The sequence below is a fragment of the Corylus avellana genome, chromosome 7 (genome assembly GCF_965113065.1).
Source record: "Corylus avellana chromosome 7, dhCorAvel1.hap1.2, whole genome shotgun sequence".
Classification (NCBI taxonomy): Eukaryota; Viridiplantae; Streptophyta; class Magnoliopsida; order Fagales; family Betulaceae; genus Corylus; species Corylus avellana.
The window spans coordinates 7457867-7476999 of record NC_142496.1 but is presented as its reverse complement, the minus strand read 5'-3'; the positions used below and the strand labels follow the sequence as shown (position 1 = coordinate 7476999).

At 34.3% G+C, this 19133-nt stretch overlaps 1 protein-coding gene across 1 annotated transcript; it reads right to left on the bottom strand.

Moving 5' to 3' along the window:
* Positions 1-1591: 1591 nt before the first annotated feature.
* On the bottom strand, positions 1592-3218 carry LOC148584410 (uncharacterized). The gene is made up of 2 exons (XM_088518433.1): positions 2625-3218; positions 1592-2182 (listed from the first exon to the last, which is right to left on the bottom strand). Exons 1-2 carry the CDS (start codon positions 3216-3218, stop codon positions 1592-1594), a joined length of 1185 nt encoding a protein of 394 aa, XP_088374559.1.
* Between the last annotated feature and the right edge of the window lie 15915 nt (positions 3219-19133).

The following is a 19133-nucleotide window of genomic DNA, read 5'->3' as shown; positions in this document are numbered from 1 at the left end:
TTTTATTTTAATTTTTTAATGTTCAAAAAGTGATAAAATAACTTATAAATTATTAACTAATTGTAATTTAACTGCTCTATTAGTCATCACCGTTAAATAAGATGAAAAATTTAATATAATGTCGTTTTGATAAGGTTAAATTACTAAAATGCTCATTTGAAAAAAAAAAAAAAATATCAATTTTAAGAAGACCCCCAAACGACCTCGTTTGGCAAACTTTAAAAAAACATAAAAAATTAATTTTTAAAAAATAGAAGACGGGTTGGTTTAGGGGTGGCTCGTCTGCCACCATATGGGGTGGCCGGCGAGCCACCCCAGGCCATAGGGGTGGCTCATCTCTCTCTGGTCCTCTATATGCTTCTCCAATTGCAGGATTTTTGTCCCTGGCCAGACGCTTATACCTCTCTATAACTGGACCGTTTTCGCCGGATGGTAACACCCAAATTTCCCTCACCCTCTGGACCAATTCGTTGCATTCATTCGCATAGAATTTAGTTCTGTCATCTGTGCTGCTTTGTTGGTTTCAGGATTCAAGTTTTGTACCTGGCTGTGAAGACACTGAGGGAGTCAGGCCATCAACAAGTTGAAGACAAATAACAATGGCGATGATGAGATAAGGGTCTGTGGGTTGAGCTTCAACGATGACGGGTTTAACTCGACCCAGTGTGCCCAATCGAGTCCACCGACGATTCAGCTGTGAAACAAGTTCGGTTTGGCGGTGAATTTGTAATAATTGAAGACGAGGGAGGTGAGTCTGGCGAGTTGATTCCGAGTTCACCTGGTCAGGTTGTGGAAGAGGCGGCCCAAGTGGGGTGTTAGAGTGGTGGGGAAGCCCTGATGGTGGGTCTGGTGGCGATGAAGAGGAGCTTGGATCTGCAGAGGGCATTGGCGAGCGACGTCGTTTATTTTTTTAAAATTAATTTTTTTAATTTCTTTTTAGGATTTGCCGAACGACATCTTTTGGGGCCTTTTATAAATCGATTTTTTTTTTTTTTTTTTTTTTAAATTCAAAAAGGCATTTTAGTAATTTGACTTTGCAAAAGCAATGTCGTATAAAATTTTTCATCCTATTTGACGGTGATAAATAATGGAGCGATCAAATTACAACTGATAGATAGTTTTATAGTTACTTTATTACATTTTAAACATTAAAAAGTTAAATCACAAATGATTGATAATTTAAAGGGCGTTTTATATTTTTTCCTTTTTTATATTTATGCCTTTTCATAAACTATTTAAAAAAAATGATGTGGGGCCACCAAACACACTGCCCAAAAATAGGGGGTGTTTGTTAAACACCCCAGCACTGTTCATTTTTCTAGGACACTGTTCATGAATAAAAAAATAAAATAAAATAATAATAATTGGTATGGAAAAATGAAAAAGTGGCATTGGAAAGTAAAAAATTTTGTTTTGTAGTGATTTTTTTTATTTGAATAGTAATAAAAAGTAAATGATTAGATATAAAAAGTGAGTGATTTGATATAAAAGTAATAATATTTTTTTGGAAAAAAAATGAAGTGAATAGTGTGGTGGATGTGGGGAAATGTGAGGGAGTTTAACAAACACCCCCATAGGTAAGTGCCATGAATTACGTGACTGCGGTAGACATGGCTAAAGTCAAAAACCATGTAGCTACCTTGCTCGTAAGAGGAAATCCACTAATGACCAAAAGTACCATGGACAAAGATGCAAAGAAAGAGGTGGTGTTGAGAAATAAGAAGTTTAGGTAGTCTTTTGGATAGACATAAGCTAAAACGGTTGTGCCGGCTTGACATAAATCTTGAGTACAATCGAAACTACCCTTTGTTTTACTTTCTTGCCAAACGCCACCTGGTGGGCTGATTCCAGCTTGGAAAGCCATGCTTGCAATCACAGTAGCCACTACCATCAATGTGCCACGTGTCTCTTCCATCCAATTATCCTGGTACTTCAATTGGTTAACTAATGATGACGAAAGAAAGTAGGCCCACCACCTCTTAAACCTTGATCGAGCTGGTGGTTCGGACTGCGTCGGTTGTGCTGCATTAAGACCAATAGCACTTGATGTCTCTAGCCGGGAAGAATTTGGATCTAGAGATCTTTTAACACCGGCTTTCTTTAGAATGCCTTGGATTTCAAACTTGTTCTTGGCATTAACCTCCGTTTTTATTTTCAGTACTGAATGTAAATATTTTATGATCTGCACAAAGACAACAATCTACTGTTTCATCCGAGTATAGCTAAAAATAAAATCTAAAAGCCGTTGATAAAGCAAACACCAATAAATTTAATTCAAACACATCTGTCTTGGGCTCATTTTCTATTTTTTTGCATGATCATCATAAAAACAGTATCAAAAGAAGGGATATTTTCCTATTTTAGTTGGGTTTGAATAAAAACATCGCGATTCTTCTATTAATTTCTTCTTTCTTGTACGAATATATATTCTTTTAATTTTAAAATCTATCCCTACTTTATGACCAAAGACAAACTTATGAAAAATGAAAGGATAAAAAGATGTTTAAAAGTCGTGGTCAAGAAGTACGTAGAATCATTTCAAAGATATGGATAATATATGCTACTTTATATCTATACATTATCTACTAGAAAGAAATTTCTCTTCTAAAAGGGTATTCATATACATTGTTAATGAGCATCACAGCTAAATGCAATATGGAGTTGCCATTGTGGTCTTTGGAGTTGAGGAATAATTCATCACCACTAGCCGATTCCACTAACAATTTTAGAGCATCCAACTGATTATATCGAACACACAAGTGCAAAACACTCTCTCCATTGAGATTCACCTGGATGGACTCTGGTCGAGCAGAAATCAACTCTCTAACGATCTCTATTCGTCCTCTTATTGCGGCTAAGTGGAGAGGAGTTCTCTCGTCCCGATCAGAAGCTAAGCAAACATCTGTATTTTCTTGCAGCAATGCTTGTACTATTTTAATGTTGCCCTCAGCAGAAGCCAAGTGAAGAGGAGTTCGCCCCAACGCGTCCTCATCTTCTGCAAATGTAGGTTTCTTGCTAAGAAGAAGTCTACAAAATTCAAGATGGCCATGCAAAGCTGCTATGTGTAAGGGAGTATCCTTGAGGGACGTCAGTGAAACTTTACCAAGAATGAGTGCATCTCTTTGGATCAATGTGGTCAAGATGCTTACACACCCCTTCTGTGAGGCTTCATAGAGTTCTTCAACCATTATGTCTTCTTCAACATGCCTTATATTCATCATAGAGTGTTTAAGCCTTCCTTAATGAATGTGAGAATTGAATAACCTCAACAAGAAATTATGAACTTATTAGAGTTTGGTGCTTAATTTGCATGCACTACATATAAAAGGATTACCTTTGGAAATGTGATATTTTGAAAGTCAAAGCAATGGTGGCCAAGTCAGCCTGATGGTCGGTGCTTTGCATGTTACCTTTAGAAAGTCAAAGTAATGGTGGCCCCCGTAGGAACTTGGAAACAAACAATAATAATAATAAAAAAGAATTGGTAAAAGAGAAGAAGCTTCAATTAAAATTATAACAACTTATACAAAAAATAAAATAAAATTATAATACGATGGCCAAGTCAAAACAACAGGAAAAAGGGAGTAAACTTCGCCCACAGCCCCCAATAAATTTAGGCCTTCAATTAATATATATATATATATATATATATATATATATGTGTGTGTGTGTGTGACTATCTATGCATGTTAATAATATGAGTTTTGATTCACAGCACATGGCGTGCTTTGTTTTAGTTCACCCTAATAATATATATATATATATATATATATATATAGAGGAGAAAGTCCACATACTCCCCTCAAACTACTACTCAATTGACAATGTTCTTCTCAAACTTTCAATTGTGACAATGTACCCCCCAAACTACTAAAACATTGTCAATGTCCCCCTCATTGACAAAATTACTCTTAGTAAAATTTTTTTTTAAAAAATACTAAAATTCCTGGAAAAACCTAAAATAAAAAAAATAAAAATCTTTTTAATAGAAAAAAAAAATAAAAAATTTCAATTTTTCGTTTTTTTTTGTTTGTTTGTTTTTTTTTTTAAATGTTTTCTTTTATAATTTTTAAATAAAAATTTCCGTTTTAAAAAAAATTAAAATATTTTCGGTTTTTTTAAAAAAAAATTTCATTTTTTAAAACATATTTTAAAAAAAATCTAAAAAAAAAAAATTTGATTTTTTTTTTTAAATAAAAATTTTGGTTTTAAAAAAACCGTTTAAAAATTAAAATAATTTTTTTAAAAAATTAAAATTTTCCTTTTATTTTTTTATTTTTTGAAATTTATGTGTATTTTTGTCATATTGATAAATATATAGGGGTATTTTGATCTTTTTTCTAGCTTTAGGGGGAATATTGACAATGTTTTGGTAGTTTGTGGGGTACATTGTCGCAATTAAAAGTTTTGGGAGGGACGTTGTCAATTGGGTGATAGTTTGAGGGAGGTATGTGGACTTTACCCACAACCCCCAATAAATTTCGGCCTTCAATATATATATATATATATATATAGATGTGTGTGTGTGTGAGAGAGAGAGAGAGAGTGAGAGAGACATATATATAGAATGAACTATCCATGCATGTTAATAATTAAAGCCCCAACGTCATAAATTTTTTCAATGTATATAAATTTTTTACTTAATTTTCCATTTCCACTTTCATGAAAGTTCAGTGTGCATAACTTTCTCTAATGTAGCAACATCAATTCAATTAAATTGTCAACATGGAAAATCTTTGTCTCCAACATTGTGCTCCATCGTCAATCTGAATCGTGAGATGAATATGGAAAGACTTCGTCAAATGCATTATCTCTTATATAATTATGCTTATTCTACTTGTGCATGTATTATCTATCCACATGATTTATTATTGACAATACATGTTATAGTTGCTTCAAAAAAAGAAAAAACGTTTTTTAAAATTAAAATTGGTAAAGTCCTACATAAGATCAACAATGTCACAAGAAAAATTAGATGGATTAACTATATTATCAATTAAAAAGGAAATATTAAAAAAACTTGAATATAAAAACTTCAATATCAACCGTACAAATCATATGATCCATCTTTTCCAGAAATACTTTTGAAGGACTTGGCCATCAACACCGCCGTTTATGAAAAATAATTACTTTTGTTTTTCTTTCTATCTAAAGAAATAATTACTTGCTAATTGAAGTTCATACCGCTGTTGTAAATTATATAATTAAGCTTATTCTACCTTTGCTAAATAATAAAAAATAAAAAATTCCTTATTCTCATGTGGATTTTTTAAATATTATATTGTTGAAAATGGAAGTCCCAACCTTCTTCCCTAACTCAATCTAACTGTTCCGATCAAGGTCAAATGTTCAAGCTCATCATATTATAGGGATGTGCATTGTTTGTTTTGTAAGGCATGTTTTGAAGGGAGAGAGAGCACTTATTCTTCAGTTGCGGACCTTATCTTGACTGTTTGAGAAGTGGCTAGGATCACAGAGCTTTGGGTCTTCGACCAAGGGTTTATAAGCTGGCTTGGTCCCAGACTGGGAACCAGTGGGTCACTTCTTCCTTCCGGGTTAAGGTCGAAAGACCAGTAGGTCGCTTCTTCCTTAGGCTCTCTTCTTTTGTTGTTGAGGGTGTAAACCCTCCTAGGAGATAACCTTCACAAATGTGGTAGAGTGAGTCACATTCAACGTTATTGTTATATGCTTAGGTCCAGGGAGCTTAATAGAGAGACGACTACCCCACCTAAGGCTGAATTTGAGAATCTTATCTACATTATTAAAGATGTTGTTTCAAGTTAGACAATTTTGAAGGTAGTAGGTACTGTGACAAATTAAATAATTTTAGGATCTCCAAAGAAGTAAAAAGAGGAAAATAAAAATAACTCAATTACACATTTATAAGCAAATATGACTAGGAAAAAATTTACTATCTAAAGATAAAGTATTAAGAGTAGTATAGAAAAAACTACTCAAAATCCGGAAGCCCAATACACTCAAATCTATTCTTACAAAAAAGGAGAAGACTTCTTAATTCTCTAAGTCGTCGTGCAACAACACTATTGTGAGAAAACCTCTTTTCTTTGAAGTGAAATATGCTTGCATTCGACCACCTATTGACCGAGCGTTGACTGGAGGCATCTAGAATTGATATTTTCAACACAAATTTCTAATTCCATAACCAACTTACACCCTCATAATCAACTTACAAACTCATTAGTTATGATATTGAATTTGTCAACACAAAAACCTAACACTCTACATATTGAGAGAGAGAGAGATCGAGAGAGAGAGAGAGAGTGCTAATTTTTCATTTTTCTTTTTATTTCTATCTTTATAGGGACCAATAGGCAATGTGTATTTGGAAGTGGGACCAAAACTTGTAAGACGAAAACCCATTACAGCATATGCTCGAACCCAATTAAAACTGGGTCGCTTTCGGTTTGCACAATTATCCTTTTCCCATGACTTGCTTGCCAGCATTCTTCATTTACAGCCTCATCAACAAAAGCATAAATTTGATGGTAATCGTATTGCTCTAATTTTCACTACTCTTTTTGAGTATTCTGATTGATATTTTCTTCAGTGTTACAATAATTGTTTTGGGTATTATTTGCTTTGGCTAAAATTTCATCTGTTTTTCTTTTTTGGATTTTTATCGAATATTAATGCGGTTTTTATTTTTTTTTAATTTTTTTTATTTATAAAAAAAAAAAAAAAAACACTGGAAAGGGAAAGAAAGGACTCAGAAAATCTCTTACTTGGGGAGATTGTAATGTTCTTGTTTACCTTATGCATTTGTGCTGAAATTAAGGCAACATGTTTTTATATATGTATGTATTGATGTGTGTATGTAATGTCTCAAAGAGTCTTCTCATTTCGGGCAACAAGGAGAGAAGACCCATGACATGATGGAGGTCTTCAAGCAAATCAAAATCAACCTCCCTCTTCTTAATGCTATCAAGCAAATTCCCTCCTACACTCAAGGACTTGTGCACTTAAAAGCTCAAAATTAGGAGTCATATTCCTAAGAAAGTCTGTCTCACTAAGCAAGTGAGCTCTCTCATTCAGTACAACACCCTTCCAAAGTTCAAGGACCCAAGTGCTCCTACAATTTCTTTTGTCATTGGTGACCGAGAGATTGATAAAACCCTCCTTGACTTAGGACCAGGTGTTAACTTGCTTCCTTACTCGGTGTATCATCAACTAGGCTTAGGAGACCTAAAACCCACGAAGACAGTCTTACAACTTGCTGATTGATCTATTAAGCATCGTTGTGGAATCAATGAAGATGTCATCATTAAGATGGACAAGTTTTACTTTCTAGTCGACTTCGTAGTTCTTGAAACATAACCTATCCTAGATTCACACAAGCTCATTCCTGTGATCCTTGGAGGACCTTTCTTAGCTACAGCTAATGCAAACATAAACTGTAAAATTGGGGTGATGTCTTTATCATTTGGGAATATGAAAGCCAAGTTAAACATCTTCAATGTCGCGCATCAACCACCACATGAGAGTGAATGGTTCTTCCGGAATAGCATAGTGGAATCTGTTGATGACACTCCTCCCAGCGTAGTGTCTATGCTCTCACTCTTCAAGTACTCATCTGCCCAATGAAAGCCTCAGAGGAGAAGTTTTTACTGATGTTAATGAAGTTGATTTCATTACAGTGGAACACATTACGGAGGAGTGGTTGATCATTGACCCCTTTTGGGAGATATGCATGGAGAATTGTCCTGGGAAGCTTCAATTCTATGCACGCCACCCCAAAAGTGTGCAAGTTGATAAGACCAGTTCTGTGGTGATGAGGGGAGTATTATTTCTTGTGGAGTGTTACATTGTGTTGAAGAGGAGGGGTTGGAAGGGATTGATTGGACTTTTGAAGGATTGAGGAAAGATCCTTTGGAACTCAGATCTGGATTAACAAGCTAGACTCAAGGGATCAAGCACAGGCCCTATGTGCTCGAGCCCTCCAGCAGGCCATTGTGATTGAGCACAGCCCCAGCTCTTTCGAGCGTAGTTGCCCAGACCAAGGTATGGGATCTCCATCTTGGTTTTATTTTCTCCATTGTTGTTCCCTTTTAAAATTGGATTATTTATTGTGTTTTGACAATAGTGTGTTGCATTTAATTGTTCTTTGGTTAGAGTATTACTATGTTTTTCAGGACAAGTGTTTTTGATCAGTTTATTATTTCTACCAGTTGCTTAGTGTCTGAATTTCAAGGATAATATATATTTCCTTTATGGTTATTAGAATACTCAGATTTATTTCATCTTCCTATGCATTAACTGTAATAATGCTTAGATGGGCGGTTTTCTAGTTAGCTACTAGTTAGCTATATTGGGATAATTGCCAGTAACCTTACTAGACTGGTCAATGCTAGATTTGTGGGCATTACATTAAATTGCCAACCCTAGCTATACCACTCCTTTTTTCCTACTTAGGTATTCCTATCCTCACACACACACACACACACACACACACACACAGATATATATATATATATATATATATATATATATATATATATATATATATATATATATATATATACTGTTAGGTTTTAGGTTGGCCTAAATCAATGACTTGTCTTGTAATGTTCTGTTGTTGTTATCCTTCTTTGAGTGTTTAAAAATTTGGGTAATAGTGTTTAGGTCCTTAGAGCTTGGTGGAAGAAGTCTCTGTTTTCCTGCCAGAAGGCCCGTCAGAATTAGACATGTAACAAGGAGTTATTGGTTTCCTATTAGGCGTGTCGTCAGGACGAGATATTTAACGGGGAGTTACTGTTTTCTCGTCAGAAGCTGCGTTAAGACGGAACATGTAATGTGAGTTACTATTTTCTCATCAGGAGCTGCGTCAAGACGGAACATGTAATGAGAGTGAAGCTGAAGCTTCTGTTTTCTCGTCTCAAACCCCGTTAGAATGGGACATGTAATGATACCATAGCCGAAGCTACTATTTTCTTGTTAGCGGCTACGTTAAAACCAGACAAGTAATGGATAGGAGACATCTTTTCTTCACGTCAGGAAGGGACTGCTTTCATGTTGGGTTGTTTAAGATCTACGAATTTGGCCTTCTCGTCATAACGAGAAAGTTTCTCGTAAAGACATGGCAACGGAAATGTCTCACTATAATAGGATGTAACATCCCCAGCCCGTTAGGGTTAGGTTTGTTAATGATTTTCTTACTCGCAAAGATCCATAAGGTTTATCAACTAAACAATACTAGTATAACAATGAATGCATGAAAGTCTAGAATATCATGTCTAAAAATGATAACTAAACTGAAATATTCTTGTTTAACAGAAATATGTCTCACAACGAGATAGATATCCTTATTAAAATAAATCTATCAATTTCTGAAAGAAAACTGTGCCAACGCACTTATTAACTTGACTAATATGAAATCATAAGAAATCCTAAATACGCCCGCCCCCATTCCGGCCTCCTAGTGCAGCCTGGTCACCACCTGAAACAAGAAATAAAAACTGATGAGCCCAAAGGGGGCCCAGTAAGTGAAATCCACAACCATGAGCAGTTTTACTCCTTGTCCCGTTTTGAAAAATGGAACTCATAACTACATATATTCCCAGTATATTTTTAAAGAAAACAGAAAGCAATTAAAATATATTTTCATCAATAAAATTTATGAGTTTTTATCTCATACTAGGGCCCATGTATACTGTTACCCCCATATACTAGGGTTGCGCGGTCCTTGCGACCTGGGATGAGATACTGTGGCCGCAGCCCCGTCCCCTGGCCAGCCAATTAACTCTGGGTGCACTCAGCATGGCAAAAAATAAAACTATGATGGAACCACCTTCTGGCAGAGCCTCCTTCAGCGGTTGCGCCTCCATCCTTAGTATCGGTACCGAGCTTTTCTCTTGTTTCTCTTGGGCCAAAAATACACTCCTCCCTACATGTGCTCTCATTTTATAACATTCTTTTCTCATTGCTTGTACTTTTCTAGGGCAACATGTAGGAGGGTTTATGATCATTGTCTCAAAATTCTCTTTATAAACATCACTATTTTCACAATATTTCTTTTTCTCAAACTAGTCATGCATATAGCAAAATTCCATAATATAAACAAAATAATCATTTGCAATTGAAAACAAATTTGCATAAATAGCATGACATGATAATTTTTATGGAAGGGATAATAAATTCACTTACCTCTTGACTGTAGTAAAATTTTCCTCTGACTGCTAACTAATCTCCTGAAGGAAATACAGACATATTACTACCCTCATACACGTCACAACAAAACATTCTACTACTATTATGAGTTGGCTTGCTAATAAATTGAGAATGAACTTACTTAGGTATTTAGGTATATTTTCTCATAAAATTTTCAGAATTTATTTTATTTAGTAGTACTCCTTTACGTATATATACTTTAAGTTCTTCCATACTATATATATATATATATATATATATATATATATATATATATATATATATATAACTCTACCGTGCGGTATATAATATACCTCCGTCAGAATGCTATATATATGCAAAACCTGTAACTTTATATGTGTTGGTATATTTTAAGATACTATATATATATATATATATATATATATTTTGAAACATTCAGATGTACATATATTTGAAATCCTTCAAATCATTATATATATATATATATATACTTTAAAGTACTCATGTATATATATTTATAAATCCTTCAAATCACCATATATATATATATATATATATATATAGTTGCACGTGAGGAGTAAAACAAGAAGAAAACAAACCTCTCTTTCCCACTACAAGACCACACGGCACCCAAGGCAAGAAGACACTAAATTTGACAAAACACTAATGCTCTCCATTAAGTATATATATATATATATATATATATATAAGAAGAAGAAAGAAACAATATGTGAGGCAAAAACCATACCTGACGCACAACAGGGCAGGGAAATTCTTCTTCTTTTTTTTTTTTTTCTTCCTTTCTCTCTTCCTTTCTTGATGTGCGGCAAGAGTTTGTTCCATACCATTATATAGGCTTTAGAAAAGAGATAGAAAATAGGTTTTGAGGAGCTTAGGGTTTTTATTTTTTTATTTTTTATTTTTTTTTAAGTCGGTGCCTAGGCTTTCCATATATATATATATATATATATATATATATATATATATATATATATTACTCTTTTATTTTATTTACTTATTATTACTATCATTATTATTATTATTATTAATATTATTATATATTTTTAATTTGTCCATTCTCATTGTTAACCTAAGCCAACCCTTTTTTTTTAAAAAAAATCTACGAGTCAACTAAAAATACTCTAAAGGGACTTAGGATTGTTACATAGGATTTCTGTCATTGTGCATTTTCAGACATTGGAAATATTTTTTGTGAGATCCTTTCATTGAAGTCTCGATTTTTCTCCATGGGAGCTGTGTCTCGGTGGTGTCGTTTTATGCAAGAGGAGACGTGTTATAGTTTGAAGCGATTGTTTTCTCTTGATTGGCGTGTTGCCTTTGGTTGTTGCCTTGTTCGTTCTTCTACACAAAGATTGTGCTACATGGATGCTTGGTGAATGAAGTCTACCGAAGGGTCGGTAAGGAAAGTCACTGCTTAAAGATGGTCACGATGGAGACAAGCTGGGAAGCTTATTGTTCTTACGAAGTTTAGAGGTCCTTAAGGAAGTGAGTATCGTCTATTCTATAACTATGAATCTTTATTTGGTGATTTTTTGGGTTTAGCTACACTGGAGTGGTTTTTACCTTGAGGTGTTCAAGTGTTTTCTACTTTGTAAACAAATCTTGTGTTGTGGTTGTGTTCTTTTTATTTCCACTATGCACCTTTTGTGTTTGATGAAATTGCTTAGTCTCTTATTTTGAAATATTTGGTTGCTAGAGGTAGAACACGATCCTAGTAGTTCTTTCATTTACACATTCAGGGCAATGTGTAATTTAAGTTTGGGGGTATGGAACAATACCACTGTAAATTTGTTTGTTTGTTTGTTTTTTTTTATCTTATTCTTGAGAATGTTGTTAAACTTTAATTATGATTTGCATTTCATTGATGAGCTTAAAGTTATGAACACATGATATAATCTGTGAGGTATGAAAACTGAAACCAATTATGTATGTTCTCAATATCTCTAATGTTTGAGAGTCATTGGCTTAATAATTGATATATGGGTCAACTAGAAAGCTTTAGGGAATGAAGTAGGGCAGGCAATTTAACTCGAAACCCTCGAACTCGACCTGAACATGATATCTAATTTTAGGGTTAGGGTTTAGGTTAAATGGGTTCGGGTTATAAATGGGTCACCCGTCTATGACCTGTTTAATAAACGTGTCATGTTTAGTTTGACATAAACGGGTTCGCGGTTGACATGTTTATACAATTTTTTTTTTTTTTCAAAAGTAAATTTTAAGTTTAACTTAATTTATAGTTGACAATTTAACTCACGACCTGCAAACTCGACACGAACATAACATGTAGTTTTAGGGTTAGGGTTTAGGTTAAATGGGTTCGTGTCATTAACGGGTCACGTTTAATAAACGTGTCATGTTTAGGTTGGCATAAATGGGTTGGTAGGTTAACCGAGTTGACATGAACCCGACACGTGAACTCGTTTTGCCAGCCCTAGAATTAAGCATTGCATAACCTCCATAAATAAATTAAAAAAAAAAAGGAGTGAAAAAGAAAAATATTGCGGGTAATTACTTTTTTCCTCCATGAACTATAATGCTCCGTCAATATACCCTATGAACTACCACGTTCACTCCTTCATCATTCAGCCTCATGAAATTGGATGGAATATTATCTTTTAGACGTTAAATCTCATTAAAAGATAGAAATACCTTCAAATAAAAAATTAAAAAAATATAAATATATAAAACTAAAAAAAAAAAACCTTATAAATTAATTTTTAAAAGAAGAAAAAAAGGAAAAAAGAAAAAAGAAAAATAAGGGGTGGCCAAAGGTGGCATGGGGTGGCTCGCCGCCACCCTCGACCTATGGGGTGGCGATCGTGGCGTGCGGCTACCCTGGCCATCTCTAGTGTGGCTTGCATGCTACCCTTGAGGTGGGGTGGCCGCGCACCGCCCCCGGCCACCTTTGGGGTGGCACGCAAGCAACCCCCAACTAGATCTAAGGTGGCTCGAAGGCCACCCCCACTTTAGGGCTAGCACGCGAGCTATCCTAGAAGTGGTTGGGTGTGGCCACGAGCTATCCCCATGGGCCAAGGGTGGTGGCGAACCACCCCTAACCACCTTTGGGGTGGCTCGCTCACTACCCACTCCCTTAATGGGTTAATTGGAGTTCTTGAGGTTCGACATCCTCTATATAGCCTTATCCTACAATAATTTGTTCCATTGCATGTGATAATTTATTATTGATATCTTTTTATTTAAACAAAGACCACGTCACATGATCTAGCATTGTTCTTTCTTTCATGTAATTGAATTTCTAGTACTATTCCGCTGCGCATGTGATGCACTAGTTGATCCAAAGAGTAATAATAACAAGTATTTATATAGTATCATATACAAACAATATATTATTTTTTACGTCTCACTACATCACCTGGAAAATCTAAAATGTCCAAACATAAAAAAAAAGATCACAAATTCCATATAAAACTCAACACTCAAATGATAAAGTTTAGGGTCAAAAATGGTCCAACTTAAAATCTCAAAAACACAAATGTATCAATCTAAGTAGTACAACATCCCTAATGGACATTATTCCAAAACTCAAACAATATTATTTGGAATAAGGCACAATTGAGAATTGCTTTCTAGGAAGTCTTTGCTCTCTCTCGTACATTCCTTGTGAAGCATCCATATGAATTTGTAACCATAGCATGCTTTATGTGTGAATTGCAGCATAATAAGTAACGTAAGTAGTGAAGAACCTGAAAAAACATGCATCAAGTTAGGTAGAAGGTTCAATTGACAATAATAATAATAATATATAAAAAAAAAATTCTTAATGCACAATTGACAAGGACAAAACCATAAAATCCTATTACACTTGTGGTACTGTTAGGCATGGCTACTGAATAGCCAAAGCTATCAAGTAATCATCATCTCACCCGTCCCCTTCCACCGTTAGATCTATAAATTATTAATTTTTCATTTATTAATATGATGTTTCTTCATCTATTAGCATATATTTAAGAAAAAGACACTCTATATTCATGGAAAAACTACTTGAGGATGTTGCATTATATGATTGGAATAAGAAGATATGTGACTTGCAAGTTTACCTTCTCATTAATTTTTAACGGGAAAACAAAAATTTCACTTTAATATGTAATGAAAAAGAGGTTTAGTGTTGATTATAAAAAATGAATAGCTAAATCATGAATAAAATGAATTATATAATACATCATTTAAAGCAGGAGTGTACAAGCGGTTGCGGTTAGAGGTTTTTGGATAAAACCGCTAACCACAACTGCCAAAGGCGGTTATTGGATTTAAATGACCGCAACCGCTCCGCTTAGGCGGTTAGCGGTTATTCAAACCAATAACCAGCGGTTGTATTATATGGGCTTTTGGGCTTTTTGAGGTGTTTTGGGCCTTCATTGTATCTATTTTTTGTGCTTATTTTAAATAGTTTTGGGTCAAAGTATTCCAAAAAACAAAGAATATGATGAAACCCTATTCCTAACTCGTATTTAAAACGACACAATTTTGGTGTTAAAACGACGTTGTTTTAATGTTATATTTTTAATTTTAAATATATAATATATATTTATATAATTATATATAAGGGTAGGCGGTTAGTGGTTATTAACCGCTTTTGGCTACCCCTAAAACCGCTAAACACGCCGTCTTAGGTAGTTAGCGGTTTTTTATAGCCGCTTACCAAAGCATATGTGGTTAGCGATTATAAGCGGTTAGCGGTTGCGGAGTAGTTGTAACGTCTCCATTTGTACACCCCTACTTTAAAGAAAGGTAAGGTAAGAAAAAAAAGATTGCATTTTTTGAAAACAAAGATCATCATGTTTTAGTTATTTTGTTGTACTTATCTTATAAAACAATTTGCATACTATCAAGAAATGATCACTCTTTTGTGATCATAATTAATATCCTGCACTTTCATTTTTAAAAATATTATACAATGTTAATCACAACATTCAAAACTTCTGTTGTTAGAAATCACTAACATGAGATTTTATTGCTCCAATTCAAAGAAAATTATTCTATTTGGTAATTACTTGGCAATCTATACATAATTACAATAAAAACTAGATAAATACCAAATTATAACAACCTGTTTTGGTAAGTAGAAAAAAAAGAGTGACAATCAATGGTTATGATATTGATAAATTTTTTTTTGACTTCACTTGAGGCATTGAAGATAATTATTAAATGCTCCATAAGTTAAAAAATATGTTTGGTTGACAACTTTTAGTACTCGTTAGGCTTCATGTAGAAAAAACAATTTTCAACATTTTGTAGTTAATGAAAATAAGTAATCCATAAGAAACCTTCTATTGATATCATAAAAATATATAAAAGTTAAAAGTTTTTCTTTTGTATCATATATGAAAATTGATAAGCATTCTAAGAAACTTAATTTCATCTTTGCACTATAGGAAATCAATTGGCGACCAACAAATAGCAAAGAGAGAGAGAGAGAGAGGAGTATGAAGAGTAGTTAAGAAATAATTACCAGATCTTTCACTAGAGATTCTGTGCATAAACGACATTTTATTGCTTGTTGATAGGCTTTTCATAACATTCTGTTAAACAAGTCGCAAGATCACTTTGATGTTCTATGCAATTCTCTACACAATGAAAATGTTGGGCAGTGAAACCAATTCGGGGACGAGTATTTTTCTCCAGGCATCTTGCAAAACTAATAGTAAGACACTTTTTAAAGAGAAGCCAGTCAACTTTAGAAAAAACTTTCAATTAAAAATGTTTTATCACAAATGTTAATTTCATCTTCAATGCATGTACGCATTGTTCCTTGAACTTTATCAAGTTCAGAGGAATAAGGATACAAGATGGGAAGTGGAGAGGGAGAAAAAGAAGTAGAGACAAAGTCATTAGTTTGAACTTTATCAAGTTTAGAGAAACGAGGGACCGCAGTGGGAGGTGAAGAGGGATGGAAAGAGATATGGGCAAAGTCATTAGCATGCACTTTTAGGAGAAAAAGGATTAGCAACTCCACCATCAATAGCATAAGTTTTCTAATACATTTGCAAGCCATGTATTTTCTTCCACTTTAGAAACTTTTTATTTTGATGTATAATCAAAAGATGATTGAGGCTTTGCCCTTATATAGTGTACCAAATTTTTTTATTTTTAATTAATTTTATTCAAAGAATAATTGTTTTGTAGTTGTGACTTTTGGAATTATGACTGTTTTTTAGTTAAGTGCCTTTTGGATTAAGTAATATCTTTTTATGGGAGTTCAAGGTTTGTTTTGAAATAGTTTTTATGTTAACTTGTGGTTTTTAACAATACATGTGTATTTGTAAGAACTTAATTTATTTCAAATAGGTAAGAGAAAGAGATGATCCCCCAATCACAATAAATTACATCAAGACATGCATTATATATATATATATTTTTAAAAAAAGGACTTATGTAAGTGATAAAGAGACATTTGAGTTAAAAATATCATGTCACTTGACATAGAACAAAGAAAGTTTATTTAAATGGAAAGTTGTTTTTTTTTTAAAAAGTAACTTTTAATATGATAAGATAGATCACAAGTTAATTGGCCATCTTTTTTAATTTTTAATTTTTATTTTTTGAATGGTAAAAAGTAATATTGTCCCACAGTTTGGGTTATGAGCTTAAAAAAAAGGGTATTATTTAATTAATAAACAACTTATATTAAAAAAATCATCAAAACTCCAAAGGTTAGTATTCGTATGAACAGGTACAAAAAGCCTATCAAAAGGCCGCAATACACTAAAGGAAATCACACATTTCAAAGGTCATAGGGACAATTTCATTTTAGTGATTGCAGTTCCATCTAATACACTGTGAGCTTTAGTTCAAAACTCTTCACATGTTCATACAAATAACTAATTTAGATGACTTTTCATAAAAGTTACTTATTAAGGCGCTGTTTGTTTCGACATAAAATATTTTTCTAAAAAAAAAAAAGATTTCATATATTAAACTTTAAATTACGATAATATTCCAGCCAGGTCCTGGCGAGTCCAACCGGGTCTTGACTGTGTGTAACACTTCCAAAACTGGACTAAATCATTTTGGTAGAGTTACTTGCAATTTCTCAAGTTTAGTTAATTAGTAACTAATTGAAGTGTTGGTATTTTGTGTTGGCCGAATTTGGTTCCAAAAGTGCTCAAATTTGAAGGTCAGTGTGCACCGATCGAAAACCAATTGAAGTCCAATCGATCGCCCGGCTTAAAGAAGGAAAATTCATGGAGGTCAGTGTTGATCGATCGAAGCCTGATCAATCGGTCAGTGCATAGAGAAGAATTTTGGAAGAGGTCAATGTTGACCGATTGAAGACCGATCGATCGGTCCATGTGTGAAGAATTCCTGAAACATGCTCAGTGTTAACCGATCGAAGACCGATTGATCGGTCCCTGGCCAGAATTGTTTAATATGCCATTCTGAGCGATTTGACTGCCTAGGGTCTTGTGGATTCCCATTTAAAATGTTTTATGTTGTATGGAATTTATTTAATGTGGCAAGGGCTTGTGGAAGCATGGAGATTTATTTATTTGAGCATGGGCTCTTTATTCATTGTTTATTTGGAGCATGGGCATGGCATGAGCACATGGAAGCTTATCAAGGACACATGGCAGCTTGGGAGTGGTCCTACAGTGCAGGGGAACATGTTGGAGAAGTTTCCCTCGCGTGCAGAAGTGAGTGTAGCGCGAGATCAGCCACAACCATAAGCGACCGATCGATCGCCCACCCTTGACCAATCGATCCATCCCCTATCTGACAGCTTATATTATTTGTCTTATTTATGCTGTCTTCATCCTTTCTTTTGTGCCTACTTAAGTAAGACTCAGGCACACGATTTTGTTAAGCAAACCATTTGATATTGAGCTGCATATTGAGAGAGCCTTAGAGCTTGAGTGTTTGCTTCATTGTGAGCTAAGAGAGATTGTTGTTTATGTGCGTTGGAGCCATACTCTCTTAGAATGTTTATGATTTGTATTTGAGAGCTTTACTTGTGTAATCATTTGAGAAAAAGAATAAGCCTACCGAAAGGAGTTCGGTAAAGGTTTATCACTGTGGAGAAGATTCGTGAGCGTTGGAAGACAAACAAGTTGCTTGTTGATTCTTGCAGAGCCAAGAACTTGCTAGGGTTGTAAATGTCTCGTGTCTGTAATCTCTTGAGTAGTTTTCTTCTAGTGATAATCCTAGGTTTAGCTGCACCGAAGAGATTTTTCCTTGTTGCAAGGTTTCTTCTTCGTCACCAAAATCATTGTGTTTATTTGCTTTAATGCTTTGCTCATTTTGGTGATTGGTTGTTTGGTCATTGCGTGCATATTGCCATCTAATTTTTAATTTCGCATTATATTTGGCAAACACCTATTCACCCCCCCTCTAGGTGTGTTTGGAGTCGTTAATTGTATTTTCAATTGGTATCAGTGCGGGTTCACTTCGTAAAGGATTAAACTCCTGTGTGTGATCTTAGACTCCATTTTTATGATGGATCAAACTGTTAATTTCGTGTCTCAATTTGATGGAACTAACTATGGCTATTGGAAGGCATGTATGCGACTTTTCTTAAAGTCCATAGAAGTTTGGCTTGTCATTGAATCAGGGTGGACAGCTCTAGCCAAGCCTACTGCCAAATGGACCCCTTTAGAAAGACAAATGGGCAAGGTAAATGACAAGGCAATAAATGCCTTGAGTGGTGGAGTTTCACAAGGAGAATTTTCCAGAATTTCAACTTGTGATAATGCCAAAGAAGCATGGGAGATCCTTGAAACAACATATGAAGGTACGCTTCTTGTTAAGTCCTCTAAACTTCAAATGCTTGTATCTCAATTTGAGTCGATACACGTGCTTGAAGATGAGACCTTCAATGATTATTATGGAAAACTTACTAAAATTTGAAATTCCATGATTAGTCTAGGAAAGAAAGTTTCAAACACTAAGATAGTTAAGAAAATCACGAGGTCTCTTCCTGAGAGGTTTAAAATGAAAGTCACTACCAT